This window comes from Aquarana catesbeiana, linkage group LG04, assembly GCF_042186555.1.
Source record: "Aquarana catesbeiana isolate 2022-GZ linkage group LG04, ASM4218655v1, whole genome shotgun sequence".
Lineage (NCBI taxonomy): Eukaryota > Metazoa > Chordata > Amphibia > Anura > Ranidae > Aquarana > Aquarana catesbeiana.
Window position 1 is genome coordinate 266,032,489 of NC_133327.1, and position 25,001 is coordinate 266,057,489.

General features: G+C 39.7%; 1 protein-coding gene across 1 annotated transcript in view; it reads right to left on the reverse strand.

The window, feature by feature from the left end:
• Positions 1-23,489, reverse strand: part of CHRNG (cholinergic receptor nicotinic gamma subunit) — a 44,583-nt gene extending 21,094 nt beyond the window's left edge. The window contains exons 1-9 of the mRNA XM_073628915.1: positions 23,049-23,489; positions 21,778-21,822; positions 20,698-20,807; positions 19,186-19,341; positions 12,062-12,159; positions 11,668-11,868; positions 10,707-10,821; positions 10,182-10,296; positions 7,837-8,047 (exon numbers count right to left, since the gene is read on the reverse strand). Of these exons, the coding sequence (XP_073485016.1) occupies positions 7,837-8,047; positions 10,182-10,296; positions 10,707-10,821; positions 11,668-11,868; positions 12,062-12,159; positions 19,186-19,341; positions 20,698-20,807; positions 21,778-21,822; positions 23,049-23,489 (1,492 nt within the window). The remainder of the gene's footprint in view (positions 1-7,836; positions 8,048-10,181; positions 10,297-10,706; positions 10,822-11,667; positions 11,869-12,061; positions 12,160-19,185; positions 19,342-20,697; positions 20,808-21,777; positions 21,823-23,048) is intronic.
• Positions 23,490-25,001: the final 1,512 nt, after the last annotated feature.

Sequence of the window (25,001 nt, forward strand, 5' to 3'; positions counted from 1 at the left end):
TGAACGCTGTTCAGAGGACGCACTACACTAACTTGTAGCTTTAGCTGAACACTGTGCAGAGGTCGCACTACACTAACTTGTAGCTTTAGCTGAATACTGTTCAGAGGACGCACTACACTAACTTGTAGCTTTAGCTGAACACTGTGCACTACACTAACTTGTAGCTTTAGCTGAACACTGTTCAGAGGACGCACTATACTAACTTGTAGCTTTAGCTGAACACTGTGCAGAGGTCGCACTACACTAACTTGTAGCTTTAGCTGAACACTGTGAGGGGGACGCACTACACTAACTTGCAGCTTTAGCTGAACACTGTTCAGAGGACGCACTACACTAACTTGTAGCTTTAACTGAACACTGTGCAGAGGTCGCACTACACAAACTTGTAGCTTTAGCTGAACACTGTGCAGAGGTCGCACTACACTAACTTGGAGCTTTAGCTGAACACTGTGGGGAGGACGCACTACACTAACTTATAGCTTTAGCTGAATACTGTGCACTACACTAACTTGTAGCTTTAGCTGAACACTGTTCAGAGGACACACTACACTAACTTGTAGCTTTAGATGAACACTGTGCAGAGGTCGCACTACACTAACTTGTAGCTTTAGCTGAACACTGTGCACTACACTAACTTGTAGCTTTAGCTGAACACTGTGCACTACACTAACTTGTAGCTTTAGCTGAACATTGTTCAGAGGACGCACTACACTAACTTGTAGCTTTAGCTGAACACTGTGCAGAGGTCGCACTACACTAACTTGTAGCTTTAGCTGAACACTGTGCACTACACTAACTTGTAGCTTTAGCTGAACACTGTTCAGAGGACGCACTACACTAACTTGTAGCTTTAGCTGAACACTGTGCAGAGGTTGCACTACACTAACTTGTAGCTTTAGCTGAACACTGTGAGGAGGACGCTCTACACTAACTTGTAGCTTTAGCTGAACATTGTGCACTACACTAACTTGTAGCTTTAGCTGAACGCTGTTCAGAGGTCGCACTACACTAACTTGTAGCTTTAGCTGAACACTGTTCAGAGGACGCACTACACTAACTTGTAGCTTTAGCTGAACACTGTGCAGAGGTCGCACTACACTAACTTGTAGCTTTAGCTGAACACTGTGCAGAGGTCACACTACACTAACTTGTAGCTTTAGCCGAACACTGTGAGGAGGACGCACTACACTAACTTGTAGCTTTAGCAGAACACTGTGCAGAGGTCGACCTACATTAATTGTAGCTTTAGCTGAACACTGTTCAGAGGACGCACTACACTAACTTGTAGCTTTAACTGAACACTGTGCAGAGGTCACACTACACTAACTTGTAGCTTTAGCTGAACACTGTTCAGAGGATGCACTACACTAACTTGTAGCTTTAGCTGAACACTGTGCAGAGGTTGCACTACACTAACTTGTAGCTTTAGCTGAACACTGTGAGGAGGACGCACTACACTAACTTGTAGCTTTAGCTGAACACTGTGCACTACACTAACTTGTAGCTTTAGCTGAACACTGTTCAGAGGACGCACTACACTAACTTGTAGCTTTAGCTGAACACTGTGCAGAGGTCACACTACACTAACTTGTAGCTTTAGCTGAACACTGTGAGGAGGACGCACTACACTAACTTGTAGCTTTAGCTGAACATTGTGCACTACACTAACTTATAGCTTTAGCTGAACGCTGTTCAGAGGACGCACTACACTAACTTGTAGCTTTAGCTGAACACTGTGCAGAGGTCGCACTACACTAACTTGTAGCTTTAGCTGAATACTGTTCAGAGGACGCACTACACTAACTTGTAGCTTTAGCTGAACACTGTGCACTACACTAACTTGTAGCTTTAGCTGAACACTGTTCAGAGGACGCACTATACTAACTTGTAGCTTTAGCTGAACACTGTGCAGAGGTCGCACTACACTAACTTGTAGCTTTAGCTGAACACTGTGAGGGGGACGCACTACACTAACTTGCAGCTTTAGCTGAACACTGTTCAGAGGACGCACTACACTAACTTGTAGCTTTAACTGAACACTGTGCAGAGGTCGCACTACACTAACTTGTAGCTTTAGCTGAACACTGTGCAGAGGTCGCACTACACTAACTTGGAGCTTTAGCTGAACACTGTGGGGAGGACGCACTACACTAACTTATAGCTTTAGCTGAATACTGTGCACTACACTAACTTGTAGCTTTAGATGAACACTGTGCAGAGGTCGCACTACACTAACTTGTAGCTTTAGCTGAACACTGTGCACTACACTAACTTGTAGCTTTAGCTGAACACTGTGCACTACACTAACTTGTAGCTTTAGCTGAACATTGTTCAGAGGACGCACTACACTAACTTGTAGCTTTAGCTGAACACTGTGCAGAGGTCGCACTACACTAACTTGTAGCTTTAGCTGAACACTGTGCAATACACTAACTTGTAGCTTTAGCTGAACACTGTTCAGAGGACGCACTACACTAACTTGTAGCTTTAGCTGAACACTGTGCAGAGGTTGCACTACACTAACTTGTAGCTTTAGCTGAACACTGTGAGGAGGACGCTCTACACTAACTTGTAGCTTTAGCTGAACATTGTGCACTACACTAACTTGTAGCTTTAGCTGAACGCTGTTCAGAGGTCGCACTACACTAACTTGTAGCTTTAGCTGAACACTGTTCAGAGGACGCACTACACTAACTTGTAGCTTTAGCTGAACACTGTGCAGAGGTCGCACTACACTAACTTGTAGCTTTAGCTGAACACTGTGCAGAGGTCACACTACACTAACTTGTAGCTTTAGCCGAACACTGTGAGGAGGACGCACTACACTAACTTGTAGCTTTAGCTGAACATTGTGCACTACACTAACTTGTAGCTTTAGCTGAACGCTGTTCAGAGGTCGCACTACACTAACTTGTAGCTTTAGCTGAACACTGTGCAGAGGTCGCACTACACTAACTTGTAGCTTTAGCTGAACACTGTTCAGAGGACGCACTACACTAACTTGTAGCTTTAGCTGAACACTGTGCACTACACTAACTTGTAGCTTTAGCTGAACACTGTTCAGAGGACACACTACACTAACTTGTAGCTTTAGCTGAACACTGTGCAGAGGTCACACTACACTAACTTGTAGCTTTAGCTGAACACTGTGAGGAGGACGCACTACACTAACTTGTAGCTTTAGCTGAACATTGTGCACTACACTAACTTGTAGCTTTAGCTGAACGCTGTTCAGAGGACGCACTACACTAACTTGTAGCTTTAGCTGAACACTGTGCAGAGGTCGCACTACACTAACTTGTAGCTTTAGCTGAACACTGTTCAGAGGACGCACTACACTAACTTGGAGCTTTAGCTGAACACTGTGGGGAGGACGCACTACACTAACTTATAGCTTTAGCTGAATACTGTGCACTACACTAACTTGTAGCTTTAGCTGAACACTGTTCAGAGGACACACTACACTAACTTGTAGCTTTAGATGAACACTGTGCAGAGGTCGCACTACACTAACTTGTAGCTTTAGCTGAACACTGTGCACTACACTAACTTGTAGCTTTAGCTGAACACTGTGCACTACACTAACTTGTAGCTTTAGCTGAACATTGTTCAGAGGACGCACTACACTAACTTGTAGCTTTAGCTGAACACTGTGCAGAGGTCGCACTACACTAACTTGTAGCTTTAGCTGAACACTGTGCACTACACTAACTTGTAGCTTTAGCTGAACACTGTTCAGAGGACGCACTACACTAACTTGTAGCTTTAGCTGAACACTGTGCAGAGGTTGCACTACACTAACTTGTAGCTTTAGCTGAACACTGTGAGGAGGACGCTCTACACTAACTTGTAGCTTTAGCTGAACATTGTGCACTACACTAACTTGTAGCTTTAGCTGAACGCTGTTCAGAGGTCGCACTACACTAACTTGTAGCTTTAGCTGAACACTGTTCAGAGGACGCACTACACTAACTTGTAGCTTTAGCTGAACACTGTGCAGAGGTCGCACTACACTAACTTGTAGCTTTAGCTGAACACTGTGCAGAGGTCACACTACACTAACTTGTAGCTTTAGCCGAACACTGTGAGGAGGACGCACTACACTAACTTGTAGCTTTAGCTGAACATTGTGCACTACACTAACTTGTAGCTTTAGCTGAACACTGTTCAGAGGACACACTACACTAACTTGTAGCTTTAGCTGAACACTGTGCAGAGGTCACACTACACTAACTTGTAGCTTTAGCTGAACACTGTGAGGAGGACGCACTACACTAACTTGTAGCTTTAGCTGAACATTGTGCACTACACTAACTTGTAGCTTTAGCTGAACGCTGTTCAGAGGACGCACTACACTAACTTGTAGCTTTAGCTGAACACTGTGCAGAGGTCGCACTACACTAACTTGTAGCTTTAGCTGAACACTGTTCAGAGGACGCACTACACTAACTTGTAGCTTTAGCTGAACACTGTGCACTACACTAACTTGTAGCTTTAGCTGAACACTGTTCAGAGGATGCACTACACTAACTTGTAGCTTTAGCTGAACACTGTGCAGAGGTCGCACTACACTAACTTGTAGCTTTAGCTGAACACTGTGAGGGGGACGCACTACACTAACTTGCATCTTTAGCTGAACACTGTTCAGAGGATGCACTACACTAACTTGTAGCTTTAACTGAACACTGTGCAGAGGTCGCACTACACTAACTTGTAGCTTTAGCTGAACACTGTGCAGAGGTCGCACTACACTAACTTGGAGCTTTAGCTGAACACTGTGGGGAGGACGCACTACACTAACTTGTAGCTTTAGCTGAACACTGTTCAGAGGACGCACTACACTAACTTGTAGCTTTGACTGAACACTGTGCAGAGGTCGCACTACACTAACTTGTAGCTTTAGCTGAACACAGTGCACTACACTAACTTGTAGCTTTAGCTGAACACTGTTCAGAGGACGCACTACACTAACTTGTAGCTTTAGCTGAACACTGTGCAAAGGTCGCACTACACTAACTTGTAGCTTTAGCTGAACACTGTGAGGAGGATGCACTACACTAACTTGTAGCTTTGTCAGAACACTGTGCAGAGGTCGCGCTACACTAACTTGTAGCTTTAGCTGAACACTGTTCAGAGGACGCTCTACACTAACTTGTAGCTTTAGCTGAACACTGTGCACTACACTAACTTGTAGCTTTAGCTGAACACTGTTCAGAGGACGCACTACACTAACTTGTAGCTTTAGCTGAACACTGTGCAGAGGTCGCACTACACTAACTTGTAGCTTTAGCTGAACACTGTGCACTACACTAACTTGTAGCTTTAGCTAAAACACTGTTCAGAGGACACACTACACTAACTTGTAGCTTTAGCTGGACACTGTGCAGAGGTTGCACTACACTAATTTGTAGCTTTAGCTGAACACTGTTTAGAGGACGCACTACACTAACTTGTAGCTTTAGCTGAACACTGTGCAGAGGTCACACTACACTAACTTGTAGCTTTAGCTGAACACTGTGAGGAGGACGCACTACACTAACTTGTAGCTTTAGCTGAACATTGTGTACTACACTAACTTGTAGCTTTAGCTGAACGCCGTTCAGAGGACGCACTACACTAACTTGTAGCTTTAGCTGAACACTGTGCAGAGGTCGCACTACACTAACTTGTAGCTTTAGCTGAACACTGTTCAGAGGTCACACTACACTAACTTTTAGCTTTAGCTGAACACTGTGCACTACACTAACTTGTAGCTTTAGCTGAACACTGTTCAGAGGACGCACTACACTAACTTGTAGCTTTAGCTGAACACTGTGCAGAGGTCGCACTACACTAACTTGTAGCTTTAGCTGAACACTGTGAGGGGGACGCACTACATTAACTTGCAGCTTTAGCTGAACACTGTTCAGAGGACGCACTACACTAACTTGTAGCTTTAACTGAACACTGTGCAGAGGTCGCACTACACTAACTTGGAGCTTTAGCTGAACACTTTTCAGAGGACGCACTACACTAACTTGTAGCTTTAGCTGAACACAGTGCACTACACTAACTTGTAGCTTTAGCTGAACACTGTTCAGAGGATGCACTACACTAACTTGTAGCTTTAGCTGAACACTGTGCAGAGGTCACACTACACTAACTTGTAGCTTTAGCTGAACACTGTGAGGAGGACGCACTACACTAACTTGTAGCTTTAGCTGAACACTGTGAGGGGGACGCACTACACTAACTTGTAGCTTTAGCTGAACACTGTGAGGAGGACGCACTACACTAACTGTAAATAGTCTAGCTGCCTGACTGTGGTACTAATAGGATCAGAAGAACACCAGCAATTTTCTTCAGGTAGATGTAAATACTGTAACAACACAAGCCTGCCTGTCAGTAGTAAGATAATAACAGGAACGGATCTAGCTAAACTGAATACAGTGTATATATATATATATATATATATATATATATATATATATATATATATATACATATATATATATATATATCTATACACAACACCTGGGATGTGAGGAGGACGCACTACACTAACTTGTAGCTTTAGCTGAACATTGTGCACTACACTAACTTGTAGCTTTAGCTGAACGCTGTTCAGAGGACGCACTACACTAACTTGTAGCTTTAGCTGAACACTGTGCAGAGGTCGCACTACACTAACTTGTAGCTTTAGCTTAACACTGTTCAGAGGACGCACTACACTAACTTGTAGCTTTAGCTGAACACTGTGCACTACACTAACTTGTAGCTTTAGCTGAACACTGTTCAGTGGACGCACTACACTAACTTGTAGCTTTAGCTGAACACTGTGCAGAGGTCACACTACACTAACTTGTAGCTTTAGCTGAACACTGTGAGGGGGACGCACTACACTAACTTGTAGCTTTAGCTGAACACTGTGAGGAGGACGCACTACACTAACTGTAAATAGTCTAGCTGCCTGACTGTGGTACTAATAGGATCAGAAGAACACCAGCAATTTTCTTCAGGTAGATGTAAATACTGTAACAACACAAGCCTGCCTGTCAGTAGTAAGATAATAACAGGAACGGATCTAGCTAAACTGAATACAGTGTGTATAGATATATATATATATATATATATATATATATATATATATATATATATATATATATATATATACATATATATATATATCTATACACAACACCTGGGATGCATATATATACACAATACACTGTAGGTGCAGCTAACTGACTGACTTTCCTGCCTAATCTATCTAACTTAAATCAAATGACACTGTCTCTCTGTCTCTGTCTCTTAACGCCGGAACACACTACACAGGGCCGCCATGCAGGCGGCCTTATATAGTGTGGGGCATGTACTAAACCCCCTGAGCCATAATTGGCCAAAGCCACCCTGGCTTTGGCCAATTACAGCTCTCTCTACAGACGGCGCTGTGATTGGCCAAGCATGCGGGTCATAGTGCATGCTTGGCTAATCATCAGCCAGCAATGCACTGCGATGCCGCAGTGAATTATGGGCTGTGACATGCCACACGAATTTGGCGCGAACGGCCCATATCGTTCGCAATTCGGCAAACGATCGAACAGAAGATGTTCGACTCAAACACGAAGCTCATCCCTAGTGGCTGGGGTCTGATGCCGCATCCATCACAGTAAACATTGTCAATGAGATAAAAAGTGATAGAAAATCACAAATTTTACTGAACAGAAATAGAGGGAGAGCTTGTTAGTGGGGACAAATGCCCTGGTGACAACTGTCTCAGATGAGAATTCCACTCACTTAAATTAGTTCATTCTGATGGCTGAAACAATGAGGGTAACATTAATATACATTCAATACCTATTTTTTCTAGCACAATTTTCATGAGTCCATCTCTCTCCTTCTGCCTCTCAAACATGAGTTCGGTTCTTGGCTTCTTCAGCATGTACTCATCAGCCTTGATCATCAGTCCAAGTGAACTGCAGCGTCTTGTGAGTGGAGCTGGAGGAGGGGTTATATCACTGTGGCGTACATGCATTCTAAGTAGACGAGGGAGCTTTCTTAAAAACAGCTAATTATGTGAATAAGTAAATAAATGCATAAATTAAAGCACAACACATGTTTTTACACATAACAATATGTGATGTAAAGTTTAGAATCACTTTACTTGGGTCAACATGATAAAATCTCACAAATAATATTAAGATGATGTTTTATGCAGTATCATGGTCAGTGATCTTAAAACGTTTGTAAAGTCAATTTTGTTTTCTATTAAAATAACAAACATGTTATACTTACCTGCTCTGTGCAATGGTATTGCACAGAGCTGCCTCAATCCTCCTCTTCTATAGTCCCCCACCGGTGCTCTCTGCTCCTCCTCTTCCAGGTGTGCCACCATAGGAAGCCACTTCACATTGTGGCACACCTGCAGCATGTTTCCAAGCCACCCTGCCTGCATCTATAGACACACACAGCGAGGCTTGGCCCCACCCTCTGCTACCTTGTCACAGGATTTGACTGACAGCAGCGGGAGCCAATGGCTCCTGCTGCTCTCAGTAAAGCCTGTTAGAACAGGAAGAAGAGCAGATGGGTACAGAGATCAGATTCAGGTAAGCATAAGCGGTGAGGGGGTGATACACATACTGACATTTTTTTTTACCTCAATGCAGGAAATACATTAAGGTAAAATAAAATGTTTAGGCTTTACAACCACTTTAAATGTACCATGCATGCATAGAAATGTATTCTTAAAGCACAACTTGACTTTTAGTCAAGTTGTCCTTTAAATCTCCCTCACTACCACCACCCAGAGTGGCAGCTACCTACCAAAATACTTACCATCAGCCCTGATTCTATATTCTTTATTGTGTGGCCATGTCTTCACAACACAGCCTTTGCGAAAGGAAGTTCAGGCCACATCTAGCTACTACTGCACATGAGTATCATTTGGCTCATTTATTCCTTTGGTTGATCCATACTCTTGGTTGTCTCTGCCATCCAGAAGAGTATGGAAGCAGCCATAAAAAATAATGGGCGAATGAGCAAGAGCTAGACACTGCAGGGACTTTCTGTGCTGCATCGGCAGAGAGAAAAAGTCTTATTTTGAAGTTGTAAAGAACTATTGTCAGTCTCCTTCCCTCATGTTATACGATGGGAGTATTGAATATTTAAGATAATCTGAGAATGGTTAAATATTAATTTTTATGCTGGATGGTTTAGGGGTGTTTTAAGTTCAGCAAATCATTTTTCAACATACCGTATGGATTAAAGTTCATATCTGCCTGCAAGAAGATTTTAAATTACAACATTTAGGAAAGTAATATCTGGTTTAAAGAACACTTTGTCCAATTAGTATGTTCATGGGCCACTAACTAAGCTATTTTGGGCCCTTCTACCTGTGGCTAACAACATATGTTACCCCACCCAAACACCAACTCAGCAACAGGGCACAGAGTGCAGATTTTTATATATTTGGTGCATGCATAGGCACTGACTGTACTACATATTTTTTGTACAACTGGAAAAAAATTTTTAGAGTCATTGCATGATCCTGATAAGTTAAGAGTATCAGAGAGTACAGTTGGTATCCACTGTAAAGTAATTTGGGCCTAACTCAAGAATAAAATATGGTGGCCAGGTAATCTTACAGTATAACCTACCTACAGTGCTCTTTCCTCATTGGTTTGTACTCCGGTAACATAATTGAAAATGGGCTTTGAACAAACAGGAACTGTTTCAGCTGCTATTTCAGAATACCCAAACATAACACTATTTTATAGCCAGTCTTATCCCCTAGTACAGGTTTGAGGTGGCACTCAAAAGGCCCTTCTGACTCAAGGTAATATGAGACTCTTCACACAGACTGCTCTTACACCTTCACTTAAATATCAACATGTTTGCCTCAATAAATATATATATATTTTTTAAATTTCAGTTGCTTCGTAATATTCTATACAATACTAAAGTCTAATTGTTACCAACACTAGTACTTACTAGTTGCTTCTTTAACAAATATAGATTGATCCTCTCAGCTACACATGGCTTGGGGTAAGTTTAACGCTAAAGCTGCCTAAGTTTGATGTTTTATGCTGGCAACAGGTACACAGTATTTAACCATATGCAATCAATCAATATTGTTTATTTTTTTTAATAAATGTTACAAAGCTTTAATTTAATTTAAAAAAAAGTTTACTGTAAACGCATACCTCGCGGATGGAGCTGGACATTCTGTGTGTGTTTGGAGTTCGGAGAGATACATTTAAAACTATCACCGCATTCACCACAATTGTAATAGTGACGACAATGAGGAATGTTAAATACCTGGAAAAAAACAAAAACAGAAATAACTCTCACCAATATCATCATATCTTTGACCTCAACCACATGTAAGTGTAAAAAGTAACATAAAAAAGAGAAAGAAAAAACTTCTATAAATAATGATGATGTAGTTTTTGCTTAAATTCTTAGATATTTTTCTCTTGAAGTCTCCTCTCTCACATAAGCTTCTCTGAAAATCCTTCAAATAGAGTCCCTAAAACCTACACAAAAACGTTGGTGGAGCACAATCGGCTGAGCAGGAATTAAAGAGAGGATGTCTAAAAATGTGAGAATAGCTGAGAGCACCATGTGCTGGCTAAATAGGTAATATTTTATATTTGCCACACATACACGCACACTAATACAAGACTGAAAAATATTGCATCTAATAGAAGTTGTTGGGTTAGGCTCACTTTACAATCAGTGGCACAGCCGTGGAAGTCTCTGGAATTTTCTTGGCAATTAGGAAGAGAAAAACGGTTTGAGCCAGGAGGATGTTGATAGACACTGTGCATTTTTGTCCTCCAGCTGGAAGAGGAAAACATGTTAGTATTAGAACTAATAATGATGTGTGTGATCAAATAAGCCATCTACACAACTACTTATGCTTATAGTCATCTTTCTACACTTCAGCCATACTTGGATTATAAATCTATTTTAAAAGGACTAGTTTTGTGGAAAGGGAAAACAGGAGGCCAGTTGCATATTTAATTAAGCATAGTCGTTTCTTATAATAACCTGCAAAAAATAAATGAATAATACACTAGAGAGAGTCTATGTGGCCATAGAGAGGATGACACAATTAAATTAGCTTATGGGAGTGTTTCACAAATCCAGTCTTCAAGTTTCCTAGAAAACCACATTTTGTAAGTAAGAGGGGTCTTTGGAGAACAGAGAACCTCTTACATTAGAGTTCCCCTTTACACGAGAGGTCGCAGCATTCCCCCTTACATCAGATTCTGCAGAGTTCCACTTTACATAGAGGGTTTGCAGAATTCCCCCTTGCACTTTAAGGGGCAACCTTGCGGACTCTGATGTAATGTAAGTAAGTCATTTCCCCTAAAAGTATGGCCCTGGTTTTCTGTATTCTTTCTCCTTGAAAAAAAAAAAGATTTAAATTGTGTTGCCACTTGAAATGCAAATAATACAAATATTTAAATCTTCTGTCCATTAATTGCAGTACATAAAAAGTAACAAAAAATGGAAGGCTCACATACAGGAATGGTAACAATAGCAATCGTGATTAGATGACAACAAACATTAAAACTCCCTGTGTGATATTAGTCTTAAAATTAGTTTTTCTCTATCTGCACTTGAAGGATCTTTAAGGTACCCTGTCTGGTAAATCACTTTAATGATATTGTCAAATAATACCTTTGGCAGGTAGGAAATAAACCAGGACACTGACGAATGAGATAAGCACACAGGGAACAATGATGTTGATGATGTAGAAAAGAGGTTTCCGTTGTATGATGAGATAGAAGACAATTGATTGATAGTTGATGTCATCTGGAGTGAGTCGATGATCTATAATTTTTTTGGCTGGCATGTGTTTTATTACCCATTCCCCATTCTCTATGAAAGATAATGAATGTAAGAGCAGGTACAAGAGAAGCAAATGCGGTAACTGATCAAATCTATACAATTAACATTAAAATCTGTCACTTTTTATTATCATAAAAAACCCTGAATATCTTTACTTTTTCTTTAATATTTAATAAGACATCTTAAGCTTAAATGGAGTAAAGCTTTTAGGTTGTTTTGGTACCTGTAAATGCTTCTGGGTCTATTGTAATCCACTCAATCGTAACCCCTTCTTCTACTGTCAAGAGTAACTCAATTTCATTGGAGCTGTATGTTTGTGACCTGTTTAAAGAGTGGACATTGATCAACAAATCTGACTGGTAGCATGAGACAGAATGCAAAGAATAAATGCTTTCTCTTTAGTGTCAACACATTATATAGAATTTTACAAAGTGCATAAAATAGTTAACATTAGTCCCTGCATCAAAGGAACATTTAATCTAAAGACCCTAACACAGTTTCAAGCAGGGCAAGCAGTGTTCCTGGTAGTATCTGAACCTAGAACACCCAGTGTTGCAAGCCAAGAGTTCGACCTACTGTGCTATGTACATTGACACATATTTCATCTCAGGATCTTCTATAACATGCTCAATGAAGCAGGGTAAAGTTACATAAATCTAAAATGTGCCAGATTAATATGGATTAAGTCAAATGGGGTGCACGCCACCTAATGGACTTATCTCTTTAATTTACAGTTTATATATTTACTGAGCCCTGTGAGCATAGCTGACACTATACTTCCAGCTCTCCAATACTGGACCTTCTAATCTCTGTTCCAGTAGCTACAAAGTCACATGAAGCCACTCTGCCCACTGTATTATTTATGACTAAGCCAATGGTACCCTCAACATACAGTATTCCATTGTCGATTTAAAGAGGGGAGCATTATGCTAGAGCCTGGAAAAAGCCAGTTGCTTCATTTGCACAGGTGAAGAGCACCCTGCCGACTCTTATGATCTATGAAAAGATGACAAGTATCCTTCATGACTCTCATGCTAAATTCCTCAAAGTGTAGGCCCCATGATGGTCTTACGCTGTTCAAACCTTGCACCTGACCAGCCTAGACCTCTCGAATTAACCTTCCTAAACCCCCAGTCTGGAGGGAACTTCCTTCCCCTACCCTTTATTCGCTCCTCCCCTATGTTCCTCCTTCTTCCTCTACTATGCTCTCTCTGTTCCCTTGGCCCTCTGCCTGTCTCTCTGTTCCTCCTTCCCTCTTCTCGCTCCCTGCCTTAATTAAAACATTTTTTAGATATCTTTTTTTTCTCCTTTTTTTGTTGTGTTCAGTTTGGTTTTGTTTACCCCATTTTAGTGGACAAGTCTGCTCCCTTTACCCACCTTAGCCCCTGAGTACTAACGCTCAGGCACTCTGTGTTGACCCCTGACCTGGGTCAGAGGGTCATTGTTCGTTAATAGTCTACACCCTATGACACATTTTCTTCAGTGTTTTTGCATGAAATTCTGCATTGTGTCTAATGTTCATATCCCCTGTGTGGGAATTTGCATCTGTTCTCTCTACAGTGGGGACGGAAAGTATTCAGACCCCCTTAAATTTGTCACTCTTTGTTATATTGCAGCCATTTGCTAAAATCATTTAAGTTCATTTTTTTCCTCATTAATGTACACACAGCACTCCATATTGACAGAAAAACACAGAATTGTTGACATTTTTGCAGATTTATTAAAAAAAAAAAACTGAAATATCACATGGTCCTAAGTATTCAACCCCTTTGCTGTGACACTCATATATTTAACTCAGGTGCTGTCTTCTGATCATCCTTGAGATGGTTCTACACCTTCATTTGAGTCCAGCTGTGTTTGATTATAGTGATTGGACTTGATTAGGAAAGCCATACACCTGTCTATATAAGACCTTACAGCTCACAGTGCATGTCAGAGCAAATGAAAATCATGAGGTTAAAGGAACTGCCTGAAGAGTTCAGAGACAGAATTGTGGCAAGGCACAGATCTGGCCAAGGTTACAAAAAAATTTCTGCTGCACATAAGGTTCCTAAGAGCACAGTGGCCTCCATAATCCTTAAATGGAAGATGTTTGGGACGACCAGAACCCTTCCTAGAGCTGGCCATCCGGCCAAACTGAGCCTTGGTGAGAGAGGTAAAGAAGTACCCAAAGATCAGAGAAAGTTGTAGAACGTCAACCATCACTGCAGACCTCCACCAGTTGGGGCTTTATGGCAGAGTGGCTCCTCAGTGCAAGACACATGAAAGCCCGCATGGAGTTTGCAAAGAATTTGGCACAGCTATTATTGTATACTGTCTAGAAAAAAAAAAGATTCAGCCTTATGAAGCCTCAGTGCAAGACACATGAAAGCCCGCATGGAGTTTGCTAAAAAAACACCTGAAGGACTACAAGATGGTGAGAAATAAGATTCTCTGGTCTGATGAGACCAAGATAGAACTTTTTGACCTTAATTCTAAGCGGTATGTGTGGAGAAAACCAGGCACTGCTCATCACCTGTCCAATATAGTCCCAAAGGTAAAGCATGGTGATGGCAGCATCATGCTGTGGGGTGTTTTTCAGCTGCAGGGACAGGATGACTTGCAATCGAGGGAAAGATGAATGCGGCCAAGTACAGGGATATCCTGGACGAAAACCTTCTTTAGAGTGCTCAGGACCTCAGACTGGGCCGAAGGTTTACCTTCCAACAAGACAATAACCCTAAGCACACAGCTAAAATAACGCTGTAATAGTAATAGCTGCATGTTTTGAAGCCTCTTGTGTAGACAAGAGTTAATAGGGAGCCTGGAATTCTAATTAGAAATTTGCAATCGAAAGCTTTTTAATCATCATACAAATTAACCGTATGATTTTGATATGCAAAGTTTGTGCTCTTTCAGATCTATCGTATTTCAGATCATGACTTCTAGGTGTTGACAACATGGCACCAGTATATTTCAGCACACAGTTGCCAGCAGATGTGTGAGCATTTGGCACAGCTATTATTGTATACTGTCTAAAAAAAAAAAAGATTCAGCCTTATGAAGCCTCAGTGCAAGACACATGAAAGCCCGCATGGAGTTTGCTAAAAAACACCTGAAGGACTCCAAGATGGTGAGAAATAAGATTCTCTGGTCTGATGAGACCAAGATAGAACTTTTTGGCCTTAATTCTAAGCGGTATGTGTGGAGAAAACCAGGCACTGCTCATCACCTGTCCAATACAGTCCCAACAGTGAAGCATGATGATGGCAGCATCATGCTGTGGGGGTGTTTTTCAGCTGCAGGGACAGGACGATTTGCAATCGAGGGAAAGATGAATGCGGCCAAGTACAGGGATATCCTGGACGAAAACCTTCTCTAGAATGCTCAGGACCTCAGACTGGGCCGAAGGTTTACCTTCCAACAAGACAATGACCCTAAGCACACAGCTAAAATAACGAAGGAGTGGCTTCACAACAACTCCGTGACTGTTCTTGAATGGCCCAGCCAGAGCCCTGACTTAAACTCAATTGAGCATCTCTGGAGAGACCTAAAAATGGCTGTCCACCAACGTTTACAATCCAACCTGACAGAACTGGAGAGGATCTGCAAGGAGGAATGGCAGAGGATCCCCAAATCCAGGTGTGAAAAACTTGTTGAATCTTTCTCAAAAAGACTCATGGCTGTATTAGATCAAATGGGTGCTTCTACTAAATACTGAGCAAAGGGTCTGAATACTAAGGACCATGTGATATTTCCATATTTCTTTTTTAATAGATCTGCAAAAATTTCAACAATTCTGTGTTTTTCTGTCAATATGGGGTGCTGTGTGTACATTAATGAGGAAAAAAATTATATTAAATGATTTTAGCAAATGGCTTCAATATAACAAAGAGTGAAAATTTTAAGGGGGTCTGAATACTTTCCGTCCCCACTGTATATTTCAATAAATTCAATGTATCAGAAAAAAGAAGGAAAAAAAAGGGGAGCATCAGCCCCACGGTACATAGATTTTCAAATTTAAAAACCTCTCGGTGTTTTAATTAGTGCTTCCTGTTATGAGTTCTATTCTTGCCCAAGCATCATAACAGTTCAGTTCTGGAGAAATTGTCTGGGATTGTTTGTTTCCAAGGGTCTGGTACCATCGCAGCCTTATTTTGCCCACAGCATAATGATGTGCTTATTCTGCCTACCCCAACCCTCAACTTTGAAAGTGGCAGATATTACGACCCAAATATTCACAGCTCTTTCCATCACACATAAAGAAACTTTGCAAAACACACCAATTTTTATGGACTCCTATTTACTCCTGGGGCTGATTTGTGAAAACTACACCACACCAAACTTTTATTCCTGGTTGCATTTAAAATGTCAGATCTTATCCAGCCCATCCTGCCACCTACACATTCCTGCTGATCAGTATGGCAGCCCATCATAGTGATGGGGCAATAGAAATGTGTGGGTTGTAGGATGACTTGCTTTTGGCTCCATTATTCATATTTTAAACCCAATGTGTAGAAGCTTCCAAAATGTTGTCTCTTCACCTGTGCAGCCTCAATGCTATAGTAATAGCTGCCTGTTTTGAAGCCTCTTGTGTAGAAAGAGTTAATAGGGAGCCTGGAATTCTAATTAGAAATTTGCAATCAAAAGCTTTCTAATCATCATACAAATTAACCGTATCATTGCTATCACTTGATATGCAAAGTTTGTGCTCTTTCAGATCTATCGTATTTCAGATCATGACTTCTAGGTGTTGACAACATGGCACCAGTATATTTCAGCACACAGTTATCAGCAGATGTGTGAGCATTTGGCACAGCTATTATTGTATACTGTCTAAAAAAAAAAAAGATTCAGCCTTATGAAGTCTGAAGAACTGTCCACAAACACTTGTTTTAAAGCATTACTATAGTTAAAATGTAAAATTACATAATCATTTCCATATTGTATTTCAATTATTTATAGCCTACTCCAAATAATCTGGATGATCTTGAAGTTCATAAACTTGCTTTGTGAAGATCCCCACACATTAATTTCCTTGAAATCTGTGACACATATTCACTATGAATAGTGTAAATTACTGCACTACTAAAAAATGGATAGCTGCTAACACTACAATGTGACAAGTTGTGAATGAATGTGAATAAAAAAGTGTAGCGCTGAGAGAATTGTGCATGTACCCAAAATGCAAACACAATAGGTGAATAAACACTAACTGTATAGATGTGCAAGTAATGACTTATAAAAATACTCAAATAGGTGCATATAAATAATACATCAACACAATAAATTCATGTGAAATACTAAGATGCATGGGTGCTAAAAATTATGTACATTCACTGATAGCCACAATGGACTAAGTGATCCAAAACAAAATGATGGGAAAGAACAAATCCACAAACATCCGTATTGGGAAGGGCTCACGACACACTGTAAAAGTGCGAGGGAGTAAAGATAGTCTAAACAAATGAGGATGATATTGGACGACCATCTGTAGAAGAAACACCCGTTTTGTCCTAAGGGACTTCAACTCCAATTGAAGTCCCTTAGGATGAAACGCATCGGTTTACTGCTTGCCATCTCTACACATTGCGCTTGTTTGTATTACCTTGTGATCACATTGATTTTATTGTACACATCATTATGATGTTAGTACTTTCTAGTAAACCCATATATTTTTGACCTATGCCATGTGGAAGCCTTCTTCTCCTTTTTTATGATCCTATTTCCAACCATTTAACAGGTGAGAGACTCGTGGGTGTCGTTTGGATTTCTGGAGACCACAGTTTGAGATCCTGTTTCCATTTCATGCTTGTCTGACTCACTGCCGCTGGCGTGTATGTGTCCACATCTTCCGGTAAGAAGTACCTACCCCTTTCCTTGGGTGGTGGATGCATAATCCCGGGGGGTGTTTCTTCTACAGATGGTCATCCAATATCATCCTCATTTGTATAGACTATCTTTACTCCCTCACACTTTTACAGTGTGTCGTGAGCCCTTCCCAATACGGATGTTTGTGGACTTGTTCTTTATCCATAATTTTGTTTTGGACCACCTAGTCCATTGTGGCTATCAGTGAATGTACATAATTTTTAGCACTCATGCACCTTAATATCTCACATGCATTTATTGTGTTGATGTATTATTTATATGCACCTATTTGAGTATTTTTATAAGTCATTACTTGCGCATCTATACAGTTATGCCCCGTACACACGGTCGGACTTTGTTCGGACATTCCGACAACAAAATCCATGGATTTTTTCCTACGGATGTTGGCTCAACTTGTCTTGCATACACACGGTCACACAAAGTTGTCGGAAAATCCGATCGTTCTAAACGCGGTGACGTAAAACACGTACGTCGGGACTATAAACGGGGCAGTGGCCAATAGCTTTCATCTCTTTATTTATTCTGAGCATGCGTGGCACTTTGTGCATCGGATTTGTGTACACACGATCGGAATTTCCAACAACAGATTTTGATGTCGGAAAATTTTATATCCTGCTCTCAAACTTTGTGTGTCGGAAAATCCGATGGAAAATGTGTGATGGAGCCTACACACGGTCGGAATTTCCGACAACAAGGTCCTATCACACATTTTCCATCGGAAAATCCGACCGTGTGTATGGGGCATTAGTGTTTATTCATTTATCATTGTTACCTATTGTGTTTGCATTTTGGGTACATGCACAATTCTCTCAGCGCTACACTTTTTTTATTCATGTATTCACTATGCCCTGTGAGTAGGCACTGCTGTTTCACACATTTCACAGAGCTTGCCTTCTGAATTACAGAGGTGCTGATAGGAGGAGTTTCAGGAGGTGAAGTCAGTGCAGGAATGAAAGCTTGCAGGCAGCAAGGTACCATGTGATATGTAGTCCTCAGAAATTGAAAGTAAACAGCAGAGGAGAAGCTGCAAAGCATGCAGGGAACACAGGAAGATGTGGAAAGTGGTGGCCAGAAGACAGGCAACACTCACAATATGAAAAGAGATTATTTAGGTAAGCTTATATTGGATTTTCAAATAGAACTATTGTTTGTATTGTTATTACAATACTGATGTTGTTAAGTGAAAGCTGTGACTATAGATTTTCTTTACTTATTGTCTGCTTGGTGTATCACTGTATTATTGTACTATGTATCCTAGATTGTAAGCTCTAACGAGCAGGACCCTCTGATTCCTCCTGTATTGAATTGTATTGTACTTGTACTGTCCTCCCTAATGTTGTAAAGTGCTGCGTAAACTGTTGGCGCTATATAAATCCTGTATAATAATAATAATAATAATAATAATATATACCTAATAGTAAATACACTTTAAGTACTACAATACATTATGCCACATATATACCATTCTAGACTTACTGAAAAACCATGGAGCAGTTCTGCCAGTCAAAGGGGAAATATGTGACCACCACAGGGCAACTACTCTCATAGATGGCGGGAGGTAGCCAGTAGACGGAGCCATCAGAAGATACTAAAGTGTTAGTATAGTGGGCAATGTTAAAGGTGCCATCCAAACTGCAGAATGAAGAAAAAACATTTGTTCTTGTTACTTTTTATCAACCCTCAACAACAGTTATGGAAAACTACACATGAAAAATGTCTTTACAGAAGGAGCCTTAGTGAATTGATGATAATGTCTGAATTACAGCTCTATGTTGTATAAATTTTAAGTTGGGGACATATTTAAAAAAAAAACATTGAATGTGACATTCATCAAACATACACTGGTGGCGAATCATTCCCTGTATATTATACACATTGGCCATTGTGCTTTGGTTGCTCAATTGCTTGTACAGTGTGTGGACTGTACCCAGCCAGAGACAGACAGTGTTTCTGAAGAAGACAGAGCAGAACATAGTGATATTAGTCATGGATTATTTCAACAAATTGGCATTCCATCTAAAAGCCCATAATTATGGAGGCAGATGTAGAGATAAAAAAAAACATTGGGTCCCATTGACATCTAGTGATCTGAGAGCCATTAAAAAAATCCCTATTCCTCAGCAAAACCCTTAGGACTTTGTCCAACACTTAAAATGTGTCTGTCCCTGTTATCTCAGTTGGAACAGACATACTTGCTACAATTCCCGGTATAAAAACACATTGACTAGGATTCACCTGTAGTGAATGTTTTGTTAATGTCACATTTGTTGCTTGAATTGTAGAGACTAGAGAGTGTGTTGAAACCATGTTGAGAATTTGATGTTATTTTCTGTTATTATATGGAGTTAGACATACTGTATTTCGTCAAATGAAATAGAGGTCTGGTTTTTGTGCTTTGATGATTGCTTCAGGTAACCTCTAATCTTCTGGTAACCTATAATCTTCTGGCACAAGTTCATTTATATATTTTGGTAAACATTATTTTTTTTTAAACAAAGTTGGCAATTTTGAATTTACCTGCACTAGAGAGGAGCACAGGGGTGTTGAGCTGTGGATGATCCAGTGAAGAACAAAAATGCAAAGCAAAATGTACTACTAAGGCATGCCGTACATGGAGCAAATTTCTTTGCTGCAAACACAGACAGTGTTGACAAGGGAATCCCTTCCACCGAGCCGTTGTATTCTCCCGGCGGGGAAAGCCGTCCCCGCTGGGAGAAGACAGTGATTATTGCTAGTGGCTACACCAGTCGCTAGCAATAATCGTATGTAAAATCCAGCAGTCTGGTTGTACCCAAGTTGATTGATTGATCAACTTGGGTGTACATTCAGCCTGCCAATACATGGTTCGATTCTGCTGAACTGGCTGAGATTCGAACTGTCAACACTGTCTGTGGTTGCAGGAAAGCAATTTGCTCAATGTATGGCCTACCTAAGTTTAACCAAATAGCTTTAGAATCTTGGTTTATTTTCATCTTGAATATTACTTACTTGTTTTCTAGACCAACATCTGGGAGCCACACCATAGTGGAGGGGATACGTGTAATTTTAATGCCACTGTACTTTTCAGGGTCCCAGCTGAGACGATAATCTTTCCATTGCTAAAGGAACAAGACAAATAAAAAAAGGAAGGTTACCAATAAATAGATTTACCGCATGAGAAGCAAGATCACAATGTTGTATAGAAGAGTAAAATAATTTAAAATCACTTTTTCATTTCAAAATTCATGCTGTCGTTCCTTAGAAATATGCAATGGAAAATTAGTGGTTTTGACAAACTCTGGTTACATTTTCTGCTCCATAGGAAAGCCTTAACACTGCTTGGTAGCGATACAAATTATAATGATTAACATTAAACTGTTCAACTTTACATATAAAGTATGTGCCTCCCCTTCCCCCCAGCTGATGCAGAATATAATGCTTGTTTTTCCAAGCACTCTCTAATAGAGAGGCATAATTACCCTATCCCACAGTTACATAGTCTTCCTTCTTGTTGGTTCCAGTTGTGAACACTAGTCCCCGAAGCTACCCTTTTTGTCTCTGGTCTAATCACCACCCCTCTATCTGACATCATCACATAGAATGCAGAACCAATGGCAACTAACTGCACATCCTATGGAGTGCCCATCCATATTCTGGAGCTGAAGAGTGAACTGGAGCTGCTGTAGGGCTGTGAATTAAGGTATTACTCTGCATTAGATTATTTCCTAATACAATTTATTTTATTATTACACAAATAACATGGGTTAATCTAAATTATTTGTAAGACACTGCTATGTATTTATTTTAGTTAATTGTAATATTAATGTCTAAGCCTAAATTAAAAAAAGCAATATCCAACATTAAATTACAATAAAAGGGTATGCATTTTTAATGTAATAATACCATTTGCTTTATGATGTGATAGATGCAGATATGATTGTGGAAATGTGTGCTCAAATGCAGTGGAGGTGACCTAGTAAGCAAGCTTACAACCTTAGTTAATTAGGCCCAATGGCTTTAATATGTTATATGAACAAAGATGGGTTCTATTGGAATATTGTAACAACAACACTTATTTTATGTACATACCATTTCAACCCAAACATTGGTAGTCAAAGCTTCTTTTTTTTCATTCTGAAATTGACAATAAAGTAACATTATCTCTCTGCAAGTTACAAATGCAAATAATTAAAACACGTTTATAGACAGGTTTTAATATTAAACTTATTGGTCAAATAGGTTTTTCAGCAGAACCATTGTATTTATGAATATTTGTAATTACTTCTGCTTATACAGTATATATAATTTACATAGTGCTTTATGTATATATTGTACATTCATTGATGGTCTTCTTCTGAAAATGCTTAATGCCTGGTTACCATTACTTTCAGTACTTTCTGAGTTGTTGACCACACAGAAGTCAGCATAAATAATTTGCATTAATGTTCCTCGTCAGTAACTAAGAAAGTAATAATTAATAATTTGGCATGCAGAACATAGCAATAAGTGTGCTTTCATATTCCTATCCATGCAGTGGTTCTTCTCTAAAGCCCATTGCCCTTACCTTCATTCTTGGGATGCTGCTAAGGAGCAATTTAACTGCTAAGAACAGTAAAAACATCTTATATTTAAGCTATTTTGCATACTATTAAACTTATCCACTAGCTTTTTTAAAGCCTCAGTTGGGTTTCAAAGCCAACATGTTGCTTTATGTTGCATGGGCAAAGCAGAGATTTGCTATATGGCAATTAGAGAAAAAATATTAAAGGGGTCACCCTCTATCATTTCCTAAGTATCAATTGTGGCACTAAAGCTGAGTGACCATTTACTTACCATGCTCAGATGCAGGTACGGGCCGATTTACCTTGATGTTCAACAACTCCCTTGGTTCCTGGACACTCCCAGGGAGTATAAATTCCTCAACTTCCTTTTTTCACAGTAGCTCAGAGAGACAATACCTGATGAGGTATATGTAGCTGGAAAGTGACCTGCAGCCAGTTGAGAGGCCCTCTGCTGTCAGAACTGGCGTGTGGGGAGACAGGCAGAAGCTTAATAGCATGCAGATTCTCTTGAAGATCAAGCTACTAATTACAACCAGAATACTGCAGTTCCACTGGGGTAGCCCTTTGTCCTTGTCCTGCTTAGTAAACTGCAAGTTATAATTTCTCTTTCTCTTATTATTTGGTTAATTACCTATTCTGTTAAACTAACACTGTGACAAAAAAAAGAAATATGACATCTATCAAACTGAGACTTCTTCCATACAGTTCCACCTAAGCAGCTGAATGTAATGCAAAGTTAAAGCATATTAACATATTAATAGGACGTATGCCTGAAATACACGCAAAAGTAAAACATACCAAAGAGATCAAGTTGGTAAGTGTCAATTTTATGCTGACACTTATAATATCGCCATCTTTTTTTGCTGGGCGTAAGTTTCTATTGTAGTCGTTTGTCAGATCATTCAGGAGCCTTTCTTCTTCATTGTGAGCCAAGATAACTGAGAGGAGAACCATAGATAGTATTGGTATATTTGAACAGGTCCTAACTGATATATTGCTATAGTAAAGAGCAAAGTATAGTCTTCCAGAGGTGCATGGACTACATGTACTGGCATGATGGCATTCTAGGTTCCTTAGCAAAACATATTCCCAAATTCCCAAGCTGGTTTTACTGTGCACACTAAGGTGTGCATTTCTTAAACTGAGATAAGCCACAATAGTGACTATTGCAGCCTCTCTGATGTGCAGCTGTTTAATAAGCTGCGATAAGGAATGAAGATGATGTTCTCTGCTTCTCATCGCAGCTCAGTGAGAAGCTGCAACTGATTACTGTACAAATGGCCAGTTTATTAATGTGCAATAGAAGAACCTTACTGGCCATTTGTATGATTTATCTCATTCCTCATTCTCCACCTCAGAGGTGGACATAGTAAGGAGAGAAGACGGAAATGGCCACGATGTCAGGAGTAACCAGGGTGATTATGTCCCCTCTTCCTCTATAAATACACTTGGAAACAAGTGTCACAGGAATGTCTTAATCCAAATAAAAACACAATTATTCATGAGTGGTCCCTCTTACATGGGTCCTTTTATTAACTAATTAATTCCATTTTTTAACTCTTACTTCATCATCTTTTATATTTTATTTTTCATTCAGGAGTATTTAAGCCCCTGGTCTCATGAGATCACAGATTCCAATCTCACTTATATTACACATCACAGCCATTCATTGCATATTTCTTTCACTTCTCTTCTTGGTCAGAGAAGAGAATTGAACATTTTAATAAACTAGTTCTCTTCTGAGAGCTTTATATGCAGTGAAGGGTCTTAATGTGTAAAAGCCGGAAACATCACAGCTTTATAAATGTACACCTAAATATTTTGATGCCAACTGATCTGGTGACCAGCTGACTGGGCATGTAAGAACTTGTAATGTCCTAAAAACCTACAGAAAAAGTCTCCTCCTATGATAAATACAAATTACATTTATGTTTTTATATACAATTCAACAAAAAAAAATAATTTAAATTCATATCAATATTTTGCCATGTCTTTACTCTTTACAGTGATAAGACTTTACCATAAAACACAAGGAATATTTATGTAGGACTGTACAAATGCCATGTGCACATGCTGCAATTTAGGAAGAATTCTACCTGTTCATGCATGTAAATTAAGAATTCATATATTCTTTAACACATGCAGTAAAAGTAATTTTAAAAAAAGTTGTCAGTGAAATCGTGTTAATTCTAATTGGTTTTACTATAAAAATATGAATAGAATAATTTCAATCAATCTTTGTTTTCTTTAAATATACAATGGCTGCCCTAAACTTGTAAATGTCTGGATAATAATGCAGCGAAGGTCGTGCTTGTAGTGAAAGTTCCAATAGAAAGTTATATTTTATTGGTTACTAGTCTTAGTAAATTTTGTCATATAAATAGAGATTCAGGTTGTTTAGCAATATTTCATACCAGGTGACCCCACATACAGTGGATATGTAAACTTTGTGCAGTTTTGCTATTAATTATATACACTTGCTCTTTGTATCAATGATAAATCTCCATTGTCTAGTGAATTGTATATTCTTTCACTAAAAAGTTAAATAATACCAGATTAAACATAATTAGAGAATCAGGAATGTGAAAAGTGCAATAATAATATCCAGCATTGGTTTTAATCTTTCTTTTTAACCTGACTGCTCTAAACTGATGAGACGTGAATATGTTTAGCTGTACTTTAAAACTGTCATAGTTTCTTGTAATAACCTCTTAAATTAGCAGACATATTGTATGTGATGCTTCACCTTTG